The sequence below is a fragment of the Toxorhynchites rutilus genome, chromosome 2 (assembly GCF_029784135.1).
Source record: "Toxorhynchites rutilus septentrionalis strain SRP chromosome 2, ASM2978413v1, whole genome shotgun sequence".
Classification (NCBI taxonomy): Eukaryota; Metazoa; Arthropoda; class Insecta; order Diptera; family Culicidae; genus Toxorhynchites; species Toxorhynchites rutilus.
In genome coordinates this window covers 9,055,848-9,073,386 of record NC_073745.1, presented here as the reverse complement: position 1 = coordinate 9,073,386, position 17,539 = coordinate 9,055,848, and the positions used below count along the sequence as shown (strand labels likewise).

Here is a 17,539-nt window from a genome sequence, read left to right as displayed (position 1 = left end):
AACTTTCGGCACCCATCTAAAATAGCTTGAAGCTGAAAATCTCATTTTCTCCACAATTTGACCGCTTGAATGACGCTCTAGTGACGTAGAATGTTTGTATCTAATTTTACTGAAATTTCTACCATGAAATATGTCTAAATTAAAATCTACTTAGTATTCGAAAACATCGCCGATGAACGCAAAACGGGACACCCTTTTTCCGGCTTCGTCAATGCCGAAAGGATTTCGTTTGCAGAAGCACCCACTCCGCTCCCCAGTTTGGGGAGATCCCGAGAATTTACTTTCAAAAGTCAGTACACATTATCACCGGGGCTGCTACGAACCCTCATAAGCCTATTTATCAGCCTAAAACGCAGTCAAAAGTCGTGTCATGTTTCCTCGCCTCCGCTAGTCAACATAGGCAGCGCGTTCCGGAGCAAACTTGACACACCGGGACCGACGCTGACGACGCTGACGACGTCGACGATGATGACAACTGCCGTCTGCGAGCGTTTTTCGTTTGTTTTGTGTACAAGAATTTATTTTTCTTTCCAAACAAACAACAAACCGAATCATCAAGCCCCGTCCCGGGAACCCTTTGGGCACATTAGCACACGAGTGGGAACATAGTTGGAAGCGGCGCGTTCGGTGGATGTGGCCACTGCTACTTCTGCTGCTGCTGTCTCCAGTCGTCACTAGGTGATGATGAATTTAAGGCCGTCGTCATCCAAGTTTCGGGGAACGGTAGCGGACGGGCAGAGGGAATTACCATTGTGGGCAAATACGACCAGCTTGCCGTAGATAGCATGACTTAATTTTCATGAAATTTGTGCCTGGCGATGGAGAATTCGGAAACGGGGAAGACAGGAATTTGCAGTCTCATTGTGTCACACTTATGTTGAAACCGAAATGATCGGGTTGCGTTAAATTAAGTCAGGTCTGAGTTTAACTTACGGTTTGTCGTTCGTTCGTTCCGCCACGAGCAGAAACTTTGTAACGCGCCAACTGGAGCACAGGAGTGTTGATTCTATTCTATCTGTGACGACACTTGGGGTATGCTTGTGTTTGATTGGGAAACCCGCGATATGCCACGGCCTATTACTAGTAGCGTTCCCCTCCCGTGCGGGACAAATTAGTTTGACACGCGGTGTCATCCGGTGTGCCAATAATTTCAAGCAAGACAATGAAGTCAAGGCGGTTAGTGTTTCCAGTGATTTTAAATCGGCATGGCAACCTTCTGGCTGTGTTTTCTATTACGAAACTAGATGTTGTTGATATTCGCAGTGAGGAAACGAAATTGACAATGACCCCGACTTTTTTGATATTGCTTCAGATTACTTTTTGTATTTTCCAAATAGTTAACACCGAATGTTCGTCCATATCCATATATATTATCACGTTATCATGAAGAATCTGTAATTTCTTCTTGAATTTTTGTCTTTCGAGTTCCAAAATCAACTCATTACGGACAGTTGTTTGGAAAAACGAACAAAAACTTTGATAATTTTCAATGATAATATTTTCACATTAAACGATAGCTTAATTTATTAGCTACAACATACCAACAATTTCCTTCAATTTTTTATAACTTTTTTTGGCAATAAAATCGGTTTAGAGTAACTATGTGTAGGGAAGTGTATAACCCAACAAATAACAATGTCTAATAAAATACAAAAATATACAAACTTTTCTGTAGTATTACTTTGATAAAAGAACACACATTGTTATGTAGGGAAAAAAACATTGCATTGAACCTCCTACAGGAACGAAACGGCAGGTTGTGACCAATTTCATTCTATGACGATTTTTCAATTTTTAAAATTCCCTGGAAAATGAAATATCGAGAAAAAAATCTTGAAGATTGGGATTTCTTTAACACCAATAATAAAAATTACACCAATGGTTTTTTATTTATTAATTCGTTTATTTTTACAGGCTCAGTTACTTAAGTTTAAAGGAGCCGAATTCTTAAATATAATTTTAAAACTATATATATATAAACAAATTTCTTACATCTATGGTTAGTAAGGTGGAAAACCGATTACTCGCGGTGTACTCGAGTTTAGAAGGGTGACATATTTTTAGGAGAAGGATGGGATATAAGGAAATTGTAACAATGTTGATGAACACTCATTTCATAAATCTATTCGTATATCTATAGTGTATTTACATTTCAACTTATTCTACTATTTATAGCAAGGGGACGAATTACCCGCAAAGGAAGGAAAGGAGGGTATAAGGATGTAGGGACAATCACACACGAAGATCTATAGCTTTAAGGAAAACATATATATGGGACATGTAATCAAGGTCTAACCGAGCCAACACATCTCTCACCGGCACATTGGGCTGTCTTCCTCGGGCCCGAAGGGAGTTTTCTAAATTCGATCTGGCGACCATATACACCTCGCACGACCAAACAATGTGCTCGATGTCGCGATAACCTTGGCCACAAACGCAGAGATTGCTGCTGGCAAGATTGAAACGAAAGAGTAGTGCATCTAACGAACAGTGATTGGACATGAGTCGGGAGAAGGTGAGAATCAAGTGCCGACTTTTGAACCACGGTTTGAGGCTAACCTAGTCTAGACTTTTGAACCACGGTTTGAGGCTAACCTTAGGGATAATCGAGTGAAACCACCGGCCCAATTCATCTTCATTCCACTTGCGTTGCCAGTTAGCGATGGTATTTTTGCGGACTGAAGAAGAAAATTCATTGAAGGCGATTTGACGCTGATAAATTTCGCCTTCAATTGCACCTACCTTTGCTAATGAGTCAGCACTCTCATTGCCCGGAATGGAGCAATGTGAAGGGACCCAGATAAAGGTAATGACATAACAGCGTCTGGATAAAGCACTCAAAATTTCTCGTATTCTCTCAAAGAAGTACGGCGAGTGCTTTTCCGGCCTCACTGAACGGATAGCTTCGACAGAGCTAAGACTATCCGTTACAATGTAATAGTGTTCAACAGGTCGTGAGGCGACGCTGTCCAGCGCCCAATGAATTGCTGCCAATTCAGCAATATACACTGAGCAAGGATTCTGAAGACTGTGTGAGGTGCTAAAAAATACGTTGAACACTCCAAATCCTGTGGACTCATTCATAGAGGACCCATCAGTAAAGTACATATTATCACAATTGACACGCCCATACTTTGCATTGAAGATCGTAGGAACGATCCCCGATCGTTGGTAATCTGAATATCCATGGATATCTTGCTTCATGGACAGATCAAAATGCACAGAGGAATTGATGTAGTCAGGGAAACAAACACGGTTGGGAATATACGAAGAAGGATCAACCTGCATGGAGATGAATTCATGATATGAACTCATGAATCCGGAGTGAAAATTTAGCTCGATCAGCTGCTCAAAATTTCCGATCACCAATGGGTTCATAACCTTACACCGGATGAAGAACCGAAGAAATAATAAATTGAAGCGATCTTTTAGTGGGAGTAGGCCTGCCAAAACCTCGAGATTGATGGTATGCGTTGAGGGCATACATCCCAACGCGATACGGAGACAAAGATACTGAATTCGCTCGAGTTTAATGAGGTGTGTTTTGGCAGCTGATTGAAAACAGAAACTGCCATACTCCATCACTGAGAGAATAGTTGTTCGATACAACATTATAAGATCTGAAGAAAGCAACGCAAGACAATCATTCGTCCCCTTGCCCCTGCGGAACCCATATTGTGTATCTGAGAGTAGGCCAACCAATGGTCTTTGTCACCAAAGTTTTTTTGTACAGCTTGATCGTTCATTTTTTTTTCTTTTTTTCTCTTTTTTTGCTTAAGAAATTTGATTGATTAACCTATTAACGATCAACGAGTACAATTCTCACTCCCGACATTCTTCTCACACTCACTCACAGCTTCAAAACCTCCACAAAACTTCCCACAGACGCAATTTCTTCGTCAATTTTGACAGTTATTTATATAGCTCTTCACGTACAAACGCTAATGATATTTTATGCGAAAAATACTCATAAAGTCATTCAATTGTTTGATGATTAATGGTTCAAAATTGCATTGGGATTTATTTTCGTTGATCATATGGATTAAAATGGTCGAGTTGTTTTTATTTATAGACCTCAGTAGCTTTTTCACTGAAATCTTACTTGACTCCAAACCATTTTTCCTTGTTACACACATACCGACATTGTGAGTTTTGAAAATATAATCTTGGTATTGCTAAAATGAAAAAAAATTGTTTGCTTCTATGAACATAGAAATGACACACCAAATATCGCTTATATTCATTTTGTCCGACGTGATTCCACAAATATTCGCTGCACACTGCCCCAATATACTCATATCCAGTTGACACACACATTGACATAAACAACTGACTGTTATTTTAAAACATCGTTTTCACATGAAGGTAGTATCTTACTAGATGCAAACAAACTGATCCACCTGAAACTAGTGGTGGAAACACAGTTCTCACTCTCACACTTCACTATCTGTAACAGTTCGGCTGAAAAGTTTATGTTCCCGAACACAGTAAAACTATTCTTTTTTTTTGCAAAATTCAAGTTTATTATTCAACATAATTGCCTTCGATTATAGCGATCGTGCAACTTTTCGATACCATTTTTATAGTACTCTTTCGGTTTTTCCAAAATAGGCCTCAGTTCCGGTAATGACTTCACCATCGGTCTTAAATTTCTTGCCAGCGAGCATTCTCTTCAGGTCAGTGAACAGAAAATAGTCGCTGGGGGCCAGATCTGGAGAATACGGTGGATGCGGAAGCAGTTCGAAGCCCAATTCATGCAATTTTGTCATCGTTTTCATTGATTCGTGATTTTTTCATTTTTTTTACAATAGCAAAAGTTGCTTCACTCTCAATGCTGTAATTCACAAACCAATCGACCGATTGCTGTCAATCGCTGACTCGTATCCATTGAAAGATGGTGCTTTGTGATAGTCAAGTAGATTTTTGCAAGAGGCGCCATCTAGACGTCAACCTTATGAACTTTTCAGCCGAACTGTTATTTCTATTACACTGATACCTGTTCATAAGTCTTCGAAACAGTGATTTCTTACATCAAAATTGTGTTGCAGCAATCTTAGCATTCAATGTTTCTGTGAAAATTAAATTGAAGTTAGAATTATAATCGAATTGTGGTATGAAATCATCAAATATGACCGTCATTCATCACGGATTGAAATCCGTAATTTGTCGATCGAAAATCTCAAACCGACAACCAGCGAAGAAGCCTATCAGCGAATACGTTCAGAATATTTTATTGGGGTCAAAAGAATTCCTGCGAGTCTGATGCCGGAAGAGCTGAATCCCGTAGCGTTGAATGCGTTGCTGTTTCGAGAGTCTTCTGAAAACACCAACACGAATCCCATTCAACAATGATTAATCTTTTTCAAGAAAATCAAGAAAATCAAGAAAATTAACAAAATCAACTAAATGAACAAGATCAATCAAAACCAAATTAATTGACTAAATGAACTGAATCAACTAAATCAAAAAATTGAAATAAATAAATAAAAATCATAAAAATTAAAAAAATCAACTAAATCAACTAAATTAACTAAATCAATTAAAACAAAATAAATCAACTAAATCAACAAAATCAACAAAATCAACAGAATCGACAAAATCTACAAAATCTACAAAATCTACAAAAACAACCAAATCAACTAAATCAACTAAATCAACAATGTCAACAAAATCAACTAAATCAACTTAATCAAAAAATAAAAATAAACCAATAAAAATCATAAAAATCAACAAAATGAACAAAATTAACAAAATTAACAAAATCCACTAAATGAACTTAATCAATTAAAACTAAATTAATCAACTAAATCAACAAAATCAACAAAACCAACAAAATCAACAAAATCAACAAAATCAACAAAATCAACAAAATCAACAAAATCAACAAAATCAACAAAATCAACAAAATCAAATGGACGGCGCCAGTGGTTGTGTGGTTAGCGTAACAGCCTCACATTCCGATCGGCCCGGGTTCAATCCCAGCTGGCGTCGTTGGGATTTTCTGAGGCGAAAAATCTCTGGTTACGTCTTCCTTCGGAGGGGAAGTAAAAGAAGTTGGCCCGGCTCATGAGTTGTTGAGTCTGATAGGTAGGAACAGGTGGAGTCGCCTCCCTGATGTCGGTGATTGGCACTGAAGTGGCGGAAATAGGCCGACGAAAAATAAGCGAAGATAAAAAAAAAAAAAAACAAAATCAACAAAACCAACAAAATCAACAAAATCAACAAAATGCATCAGCGATATGAACAAAATGAACTCGTTTGTTATTGGCATCAATATAATGAGGGCAGTGTGTTTCGTGTTTTATTAAACCGAAACATATGTTCGTCACCACTGAAATATAATTGATTACCCTATGCATTAGGTAGGGACAAATCAAAAAGTCATATATATATATATATATATATATATATATATATATATATATATATATATATATATATATATATATATATATATATATATATACTATAACTCACGGAATAGCCGCGTTAACAATAAGAATACAATCAGACTACCCTTCCCTGAGTATCTAGCTAGCTATTCGTTCACCTAGTGTTAAACTTACTGACAATTCGGGTCGGGTTCAATTGTGTTAACACAGATTGAATCATTCGCCTCGCGTAGTTCGTATGATTCTGCTAATCCAAGGTGCATGGAAGGGTTCGATATGTAGTGAATGAGAGGCAAAAATTAATATACAATTGCTGCACCGAAAGCGATAATGAAGTTTGGGTTCGGATGCTTATGTATCATGAAGTGCTAACCAAGGCAGAGATCTCTCGTTGTTGTTTGTGTCGTGATTCGTAGCATGTAACAACAAATAAATTGATTGAAATATTGTATTTGAACAAATGAAAGTAAGTTATTCAGTGAAACGTTCAATCGGCAAACACTGATTCGCTTATTCAGCACTTCGGATTTACTTTTAGATTGAAATGAAAATCTAGAACAGACTATTTTATGGAATTTTGAGGAGAGTGAATTTATGCATTACGATATATTGCGATTTACGAAATGCGAATTATGAATTACCAATACGACTAATATTGACCGACAGCATACAGTCTCTACAGAGTCTACGAATGCACATGAAGCATACTTGCCGAACCGAACCTCAATCGAACGATTATACTCAATCACTACGTGAGTGCTTATCAAACAATTATTTGCGTTGACACACAAACACTATGAAAAGAAACCAAGCTTTCTTGTACGTTTCAGAACGGCAGGTTGAAATTTGTTGACTCTTAGTTGTCAGCTCGTCGGCTGGAGCGGAACTAGAATAAAAAATCACAAATGAAAACTGTTATTTTATATTTTTCTATAATTTTCTAACTATTTTCCGAGTCCGATCCATACGGTCACTGTGTGGATACAAACAATTTTGTTCATTATCGACGAATCAACGCTCGAATTGATTTTTTTTGGTTTATATGTAACTGTTTTTCTATTTCCGAAAATTGGAAACAATTGTTAAAAATCAATAGTTTTAAATCAATTCATGTATAGTTTTACTACTTTGATTAAACTGTTATTGCATCTGAGTCTAGTTCAGAAGATGACCCTCTTTTACTGACACACTTTACAAGTACTGAAACGTATCCAATGTTGTCGAAAACAAGGGGTTTCCCTGCGCCCATTACGCCAAACTATCCCTCCCGCACACCATTAGCGGATTAAATCGGATCCAGAATATATTCATGATACCATCCCCGGAGAAACACGTGCCGACGTCGTCATTCATATGCGTAAACGAGCGTCGGCGGCGGCGTCGGCAACTAGGATCAGTTTCCTTTAATCATTGCAAAAGAAGCGTAATTAATTGATATTTGGTCGACCGAAAAATCCCTCCTTTAACCCCTTTAACTCGTAGGGCAGCCGCAGAACGGGAGACCATGCGAATGATAAATGGTATTGTGTGTGTCCGGACAACACACGCGCAAAGTCAAATTAATTTCGAACTAGTTCGGCAATAAACGTTAGTGAGAGAAGGGTTATCTGAACCCTTGCTTGCCGATGTGGATGTGCGAAAGGAGCTGGACAGATGATCCAAGTGGGCAACGGGCCTAATCCGAAGGATAATGAATCGTTGGCGGTTGTTATTACTTATCACTTGAAGTTCTCTGAAAAGCCATAGTTTCCCTTACCCCCTCCTCACAAAAACTCATCGGACGACATAAAAATGGGAAAAAAGGGGGAAATGGATGGGACGCCGTCAGCAAACAAAAGAAGACTCTTCCCACAGTGGAAAAGCTGCATAAATAGAAAAGTATGATTAATTAGCAGCGAATCAAAAAAAAAGACTGCGTTAAAAGGAAAACTATGCTACCGAAGGGTCTCCCCTCCCGCAGAATCTTTCGGGACAAGAGTAGTGTTTGGGAAAAGGTCCCATAATTAGGACCAATTCCCAATGTGTTTCTGATGAGGTTAGCATCGAAAAGTTAAGTGAAAATTTGATACACTCTGGTTGCTTCACCCGTTCGGCGCTCGTTGTGCTCTCGGTGCTAATGAAGGATGAGCCACAAGAAATTTTCAATTAAGACGCATTAAATGGCATGACTCTTCGGAACAGCACTTTAGAACTGAGCCCGGAGCAGATGAAGGGTTTCGGTCGGGTGTGAGGAAAAGGAGGTACAGAAGAGCTCCCCTGAAGGAGTCAAGTGAGATTGATTATATGATATTTTGAACTCATAATTGAAAAATAACAATAGTCTGTGTGACGAGGGGGGATAAGGTGTTTAAGGCAGAATTTGAAAGCGCTTTTGGCGCAAACTGTAATTCTCCAACACCCGCGGCTCGGCTCGGGATGATCTTGCGAGAAGGCGAGCTAATTTTAATTAATTTTTCAATTCTGGAAATAAACTTCAATCGCTGGGAGTGAAATCTTCCAAAGACGCTAAACGCAGGCATTTACAAAGGGGTTTGTGCGAATGGTTTTGGCCTTTGTTCTTAAATTAGCTTTCCGAGGCGTTTCCAAGGCGCTCGCAGTCCAATCAATAAATCAGTGTCGCTCGCAAAGGTAAAATTCCTCGGCAGTTACGGCGTCACCAACAGGTGCCCGGCGAATGGTGCTTCAAATGAAATTTGCTTTCACATTTTCCCTCCCCGGAAACTTGGCCGATTCCCGTTGGGCTAACCGAACCGTGACTTATGAAAATATTCCGTGCCTATTGATAATTCGAACTAATTTCAATGTTGCTTCTTTGTCTCGCACGTTTCGGGTGGTGGTTGTTTATCTAAAAGTGATTATCCTCTTAGAAACCCACTCCACTTTCAATTAAGAAAATTGAGGAATACTTCGGAAACGGTGGCCTCTATTGCGTTCATAAATTAGGAACGGCTACGCCCCATAGCGCCTAGTACTTACTGTTCAATGACCTCCCAGAAGCGTTGTCAATTCGCCTGATGAATCAATTCCGCCGAGCGGGAAAGCTCCAATCAAACACACAGCACTCATATCCTTTTCGTTGAATTCCGTGAACCGCTCTCGTGTCGTTATCTCACGGCACAATCAGCTGAGAGCTCTCCAGCCGAGAAGCGGCGCGCCAAGGAGAAAAACCTAGGGAAAAAACACAAACCGAAGCCTGACTTTGCTGCATATTGGAATTCTTATCGTGATTATACATCTTCCGAGAAGTGGCAGAAAGGAATCAGCCCAGTAAGCACAAAAATGCTTGAAGAATGGGGAAAAATCAAATCAAGAAAATGATTCTTTTTTGTTGCCCTCCCTTAAAGGCAGTCCCACAAGAAGTCACACCCCTCGTGGGGACACTCTCGGGCGGCGGCATAGCACTGTCTAGCGTGCGTGATTTCATTTAGTTTTCCCGCGACGAATAAAACGCGGTGCTGACATCTGTTGAGCCCCTCCGCAAAAGATTGACTTGAATGGAAAACCATGCCGAAAAAAATAAATAAAATAAAATAAAACAAGTGGAAAATAAAAGTTGTTTGCTGCTGGGGCGGCGGTGGCGGCGGCGGCAGGGTGGGATAATAAATTTGTTTCTCGTGCCTTCCTGTTTTCGTGCTTACGCGTCAAGAGCTTTTTCTTTTCGCCGCGTTGAAAAACGTTGAATCCCCGGAGATTGCTAACGGGTAATAAATTGGCGAACACTTGTTATGTGAATGGGGGAGGAAGAATGCTTTCTGTCAATGGCCCATCGATTGTGCCGGAATGAAGCTTTTTGTTGGAACGGTTGGAACATCTAATGTCTCCGATGTAATTATGTTTCACTTCCAGTCGTTGTCGTGTAACCTAATCGTAAAACTGACTCCGCTGGAGGTGTTCCAGCGGCGATGGTTCTGTAGTTGTCAGCTTAGGATCGAGCGAAGTATTCCGTCCTGTTCAGATTACAGTCCCAATCGGTCCATATCGGTCAACAGACCCATCAATTATACCCCTTAGCGTCAAACCTATCGGCTCCGTAGGATCTATGACAAGCAAACACACTACGATTATGGCATCTTCGCCCACTCTCACTAGCCAAACATTTCAACACCTTTACCTGCTTCCCGCCCAGACTCGTGCGAGGACCCATTATAAGATAATTGCAAAATTAAGAAACCCCACCTTCCACCATCCATTTCTTGCACGTTCTCGTTCGGCTTTAGAGCGACCATTTAATGTTCGCTTCTTTCGGTCCGAACCGCTCCAGCCACTAAAACCGTAAGTGTTATAACCTCCCACAAATAGAATATTAATAATCGTTTCTTTAATTGTACGCATTATCGCTAAGCGAGAATCTTAAAATGTGTCCAGAAGCAACGTTAGCTCCAACAGCACAGACGGGCGGAAGGGGGGTTCGTTCCATCATCCATTTAACCTCCGTACGAACAGATCCGCACTGGTAGATATTATGTACAACAAGCCCTCTCGCAATGAATACTAAGCAGACGCTTCTTCGCACTCGCTTCGCGCACGCTGTTATTAAAATATTTTCTATCGCAGCGTCAACGTTTTGTTTGCATGACCTGCCGCTGTCCTCTCGGAGTTTAATCACCGAAATTTTCATCCCAAAATCAGATGATGAAACATCGGATTCACAAGATAAACATAGGCGTCGTGTTCCCAAAAACTCCGCCACTTGTTTTGTGTTGACGCGGGCTCTCGTCTCCGTCGTCACCGCGCGTTATTAAAAGCGAACGAGAGACACACGGCACCCGAAACGCGTGCCAGGATTTAGCGAAAGCACGTGTCGCAAGCATTAGCGCGCTAAAGATCTGTTGAACTAAGCTTAATGTGTTTATTTTGTGAAGCGCGTAGCGGTCGAAAGGCAACGAAAGCTGAGAAAAAACAACTACAACACTCTGAACACCACGTGTGAGAAAGTAAAAAACGAATCCCAAAGTGGGAATTTATCGTACTGACGATTTTGTAGACCCCTCTTAGTTCGCACTTTGCTAACCCCGTCATTTTTTTCACCTTTCTAATTGCAGCAATCAACAGCAAAGGATCGCCGATAGACTACAAGTCGGGTTCGGCCTGTTCCACCCCTACGAAGGATACACTCAAGAGCTACGACCGCAACTGCATGGGTCCGGTACTGCCACCCCGGAGCGCCATGTGTGGTCCCCCGTCACATCACTACTCAGCCCCGCTGAACTTCCGCAAAGGGTTCACCTTTACCAAATGTACATGGAAGTGTACGGCTCTACTAGTTATATTTTTAAGTGTTATACTTGTTATAGCATTGATATTAACAGGTAATTATCGTTGGTGCTTCCGTTTGTTTATTTTATTCCAGCTTACATGCAAAATTTAATAACATTATTACATCACACGACGAGGGGCAGCCAAAAGAACGGGGGTAATAAACGAGTCTCGAGACCTCTCATTTTTTGAACAGCGCGATTTGCACACTCTCCATCGATGCAGAAGGGACCACACCGCCCGACATAATAGCATACATAAAAATACTGACCCAGCAGCAGAAGCGGCAGCGGCAGCAGTTCAGGTTATGTTACAACCGGGGAGCGCGCGCTACGCTATACCATTAACTTTTGATCACCCCGTCCTTCCGTCGAGTGATGGCCGGCCAACCAAACCAACCCAAAAAAAAAAACAACAAGGGCCGTCTGAAGAGCGGACAAAAGCTAATTTTGCACCGCCGCCGCTACATTGCTTTTTCTGCAATTCCTTCGGTGGTTTGGTTTTTCGGTGGGTAGCGGAGAAACGCCTCCATTAGAGAGCAGCCCATTTTGGACCGTATGTTTCTGGGTGTATCAAAGAGTGTAGGAACTTGAGCGGCAGAAATTCTATATCATGTCATTAAAAGTGCTCTCACTCTCGTATGTATGCGCGCATGTATGGTCGAGCCGAGAAAAGGGGGCATAAACTGTCGTAATCCGAGGGGAGCAATTTTCGGTGATTTTTAATCACTCAATTTGCTTTACGGACTTTACGGACCGACGACCGGCTATTTGGATTGAAATTAGATGCCTTCCTACGTCCGTTACAGCCGGGACGAAAGGTTTCGTCGGGGATTTGCTGCGTTTAACGACTCATTACGCACATATGGTGATGGTGGTTGTGGTGGAACGGCCATCGGAAGCTAAAGATCAATGGGTGTGCATTATCCCCGCGATCATTTTCCTACTCCCTTCGGATTGGTTTTTCGGCAGATGGTACACTAGTTACCAGACGGTGCCACCGTTAGCACTCTATCTTTGGCAGGATTATCATTCAGATGGGAGGTTCCAAGTGCAAGTCAAATTGTATCTAAATCGATTGACTAGTTATGACTTCTTCATTGAAAACAAATCGTTTCCCCGACCATTGCAAAAACAAGTAAAGGGTGTGTCACATCAAATTGCATCACGGAAAAAACGCTGTAGAAATTCGCCCAGTAGACCGATCCTTTTGAAAATTTTAGACAATAAAATAAAAATTATTAAACAACTTTTGGCATTTTCTTTTTATTCATACTTCGAGCCCAAGCCCGTATGCTCGCACCTTCCTCTTTACCCCGTCCATAAGGTTCTGTACAACGTCAGGTTGTAGTTTTTTTTTGAACAGAAATCCATTTTCTCTTGAAGTCCGCCTCCGATTTGACAACTTTTGGGTTCTTCCGGAGGCCTGCTTCATAATCGCCCAATATTTCTATATTGGGCGAAGCTCCGGCGCGTTGGGCGGGTTCATTTCCTTTGGCACGAACGTGACCCCGTTGGCTTAGTACCACTCCAACACGTCCTTTGAATAGTGGCACGAAGCGAGATCCGGCCAGAAGATGGTCGGGCCCTCGTGCTGCTTCAATAGTGGTAGTAAGCGCTTCTGTAGGCACTCCTTAAGGTAAACCTGCCCGTTTACCGTGCCGGTCATCACGAAGGGGGCGCTCCGCTTTCCGCAAGAGCAGATCGCTTGCCACACCATGTACTTTTTGGCAAACTTGGATAGTTTCTGCTTGCGAATCTCCTCCGGAACGCTGAATTTGTCCTCTGCGGAGAAGAACAACAGGCCCGGCAGCTGACGAAAGTCCGCTTTGACGTAGGTTTCGTCGTCCATTACCATGCAATGCGGCTTCGTCAGCATTTCGGTGTACAGCTTCCGGGCTCGCGTCTTCCCCACCATGTTTTGCCTTTTGTCGCGGTTAGGAGCCTTCTGAACCTTGTATGTACGCAGGCCCTCCCGCTGCTTGGTCCGCTGGACGAATGAACTTGACAAATTCAGCTTATTGGCGCCATCCCGGACCGAACTTCTCGGATCACGTCTAAACTGCTTAACTACGCGCTTGTGATCTTTTTCACTGACGGAGCATCCATTTTTGCCGTTCTTCACCTTCCGGTCGATGGTTAGGTTCTCGAAGTATCGTTTTAGTACTCTGCTGACCGTGGATTGGACGATTCCCAGCATCTTACCGATGTCCCGATGTGACAACTCCGGATTCTCGAAATGAGTGCACAGGATTAATTCACGACGCTCTTTTTCGTTCGACGTCATTTTTCCAAATTTACGAAAAATTGACAGTGAAGCATGGCCAACGTGATCTATACACTCTTATCTGATTATAAGCGACAGCTGAAGATATAATTCCTAAAAATTAAATTTCTACAGCGTTTTTTCCGTGATGCAATTTGATGTGACACACCCTTTACAGTGATAGACATTCGTTTAGCCGCACTTGAAAAAAAAACTTGAAACACTTACAAAACAACTAGGAATGTTCTTTTTATCGTGATACTTATTTGCTGTAGTCATAGTATATTTAAGTCACTTTTATTGAAAGGGCGTGCGTCACAATTACACACACACACAAGGCGGCATCGGTGGATATGAACATTCAAACGTCGTCGCAGGGCATCAAAATCGAGTTTTCGCATAATCACCAAGCCTTTATCTGTGTTTTTTTGAAAAAAATACTTAGGAATGTTCAATTTACAAGATAAATATTAGATGTGCTACGTAAGAAGTTGATCGGATTAGTGATTTACGTAGAATAAAAAAAAGGCGAAAGGTATTCTATCGACGGAAGAGGGGCGGAAAATAATAAAGATATTCAGTAAACAAAAGTCTTCTAATCGCTCGATCGTAACAAAAATTGGTCGATCTAAGAAAGTGGTAAGGAATTTCTTTAAATAGTGCCAGAAATATGGGACATAACGACCAACAAATGGGAACACCAAAGTTACTTTGCGTATTAAAGGTCGCGAATAAGACACGAAGCAACCAGGAAACGATGTCCTGCTCATACATTAAGGCAGAATCGGTTGTTGCAGTAACGAAGAGGCATGTTGCGCGCATCTTGAATGAGTCACCAAACATCATGTGGAAGAAACTTCAAGGGAAGCCGAAACTGACCGCCACCCATAAGCAGAACCATCTCATTTTCGCTCGGCAATACATGGAATGGAAACTAGAATGAAGAAATGTTGTATTTTCCGGCGAAAAAAGTTCAATTTGGATGGTCCGGACCGTTACAGTTGCTATTGGTACAATTTAAGTCAACGGCATGTCGTAAGATCGAAGCGAAGTTTGACGGAAGTTTGACAGTGTGGGGAGCCGTTTCCTATCACAGCAAGATTCTCATTTGTTTCATTTTCACCCGAATGAACTCCGAAACGTATCTTCAATTACTGGAGGACGTTTTGATTGGCCATATTCAGAATAACGCTACCGAGGATGTCGTTTTTCAGCAGGATTATGCATAGATCCACGCTCCAAGCAATCGAAGGCATGGTTTGCCGAGAAGGACATTCCGCTTTTTGAATGACCTGCTGGCAGTCGATTGAAATCCCATAGAGAACCTACCGAGAATCTTGGCCGAGATGGTCTATGCAAACGGATGACAATTTGACAACATTTCCAGTCTCAAGGCAGTAATTCAGGAATGTTGGGCTATAATCAATATGGCAACACTTTAAAAGCTGTCTGACTCGATGCCAAATCGAGTTTTCAAAGTGATCCGAAATGAAGGTGTACATACTGAATATTAGCTACCGATTGGACTCGGAATTTGCCGCACAATTTTTTTTTTATTGAAATTTTAGGATGCGGCTAAACGAATGTCCATCCTGATTCCACATGTTTAAATTACTTAGGAAACAAAAAGTGAATTTGAACAGAATTTTCTGCCGACGCTCTAAAATCGCGGTTTTGGATGATTCCCAAATTAATATCGTATATTTTTGGCAGCTCCAAAAATGGGGTATCGCCAGATACCTTTACAAGTCTTCGGTTAAGCAAAGTATTGAAATAATATACCAAGCGCTGCTGAAAACTTATTTTTTTTTTGTGGGTGGCAGTATAATTGTCACGGCTTTATAAAGGGTTAAAAGAAGCAATCAATGGTCAATGATTTCTCCGGATCACAAACCGCAATTTATGCGAGTTGCGTTGACATCTCTAGTATTGTTTGTACTTATTCACGGATCCGTTCAACCAATCATGTGCTTCATCGTTATAGATTACTAGCTGACCCGGCAAACTTCGTCCCGCCCTAAATTTATTTTCGTTATCACATTCACGTTTTCTTACTAAGCGCATGTTCATGGGTCCAATCGCAGAACTGTTCACCCACCCCCTCATCACCCGTAGGGTGGGGAGAGAAGTGTCTTACCACCATAGAAATATTTATTGCCTCCTAAAACTTCCATATACCAAATTTGGTTCCTTTTGATTGATTAGTTCTTGAGTTATGCAGACATTTGTGTTTCATTTGGATGGCGGCCCCCACTTAAAGAAAAGGGAAGGGGTATCTAACCACCATAGGAATGTTTCGTGCCCCCTTAAACCTCAACATTTCAAATTTGGCTCGCTTTGCTTGATTAGTTCTCGAGTTATGCAGACATCCATGCTTCATTTGTATGGTACACAACTTTAATTTTGACATATGGCACGAATCACGTTATGATCTGTCAGAAACAGTGAACTGAAAGTCCAAACAACAACAAAAATCACCCGTTAGTAGGAATATTTACTACGGATAGATTATTTATTTCTAAAAATAGTGCCCATTTTCAAAACACGGAGGGCACATTAATAGCTGACATATGAATTTGTAATCACTTTGAACGGTTTTTACTCGATTTTGTCTAATTAACTGATTTCCGATTCAATTCTGTGGTGTTGTAATGGATACACGTTTCTTCAATTATCCCATATCGCATAAATCATCCTTTTTATTGTTGATTTTAATAACGCTGAATAACGCTCTGAATCATCGACACATTGATCGACACCCAGCAAACATCCATTTTAAAAAACATTTCCGATTTCATGTTTTTTAATAGTTTCCATGTCGCACTTGTAGGACATTTGGAGAATTAGGTCCGTTCCGACGAATTCGATGTCGCAACTCGATGGTGCAATTTCGCTAGGGTTGCATTAGCATAATACGGTGAAGCTGAATCAGGCCAAGATGCTTTGTTCTTTGAGATTTGTTCTCTTTTTGTGATACTTTTGGATAACTTTCTTAAGGATCAGCCATGCATCTTATCACACAGATTTGCACATGAACTGCTAGACCTTGAACAGCAAAACCTCAACCGAAAACTTTAACATATAAAGAAGTTTAACATTTGATGCTTTTACATTCCAGCTGCCATTCAATTGCCATTATCTCTACCGTAAAACAAGTCTCATAATGTATCACATGCTTATATTCTGGAGAAGCAACTAAATAAGAATGATAAGTTTTTTTTTAAATGGGTTTATTTCATCTGAAAATCCATTAACATTTTCGATCCACAACCTAGAAAGGCTAAAATTAATCAATCAAAAATAACTCTCACTGGAACAAGTAAAACAAACATTTTCATTTCTTGGTTTTTAAAGTAACAATAATTCTAATCGTTTTATGGTTTTGAAAATAACCTCAATAGATCTGTTAAGTTACATTTTATTTTTGTTTGATCTCTTCTACTCTATGTATAGATTAGTAATCCATTTCGTAGTTCGGGAAATTCAGCTCTATAAATCTGACAGGTGTCAACCTTGATGGTGATTCATTCATCGTTAGATTTATCATGTTATATTATGCACCGCGTTATATTATGTATAGAGGCTCGTTGAAGTTTTTTACAAAGTGTTCTTCTTTTAGCCACATT

General features: G+C 40.7%; 1 protein-coding gene across 6 annotated transcripts in view; it reads left to right on the top strand.

Annotated features, from left to right (window-relative positions):
• LOC129771634 (teneurin-m) overlaps positions 1 to 17,539 on the top strand; it is a 332,131-nt gene that overhangs the window by 277,324 nt on the left and 37,268 nt on the right. For all 6 annotated transcript variants that reach the window (XM_055775492.1, XM_055775491.1, XM_055775493.1 and 3 more), the window contains one exon: positions 11,435 to 11,701. In XM_055775492.1, coding sequence (XP_055631467.1) covers positions 11,435 to 11,701 — 267 coding nt within the window. The remainder of the gene's footprint in view (positions 1 to 11,434; positions 11,702 to 17,539) is intronic.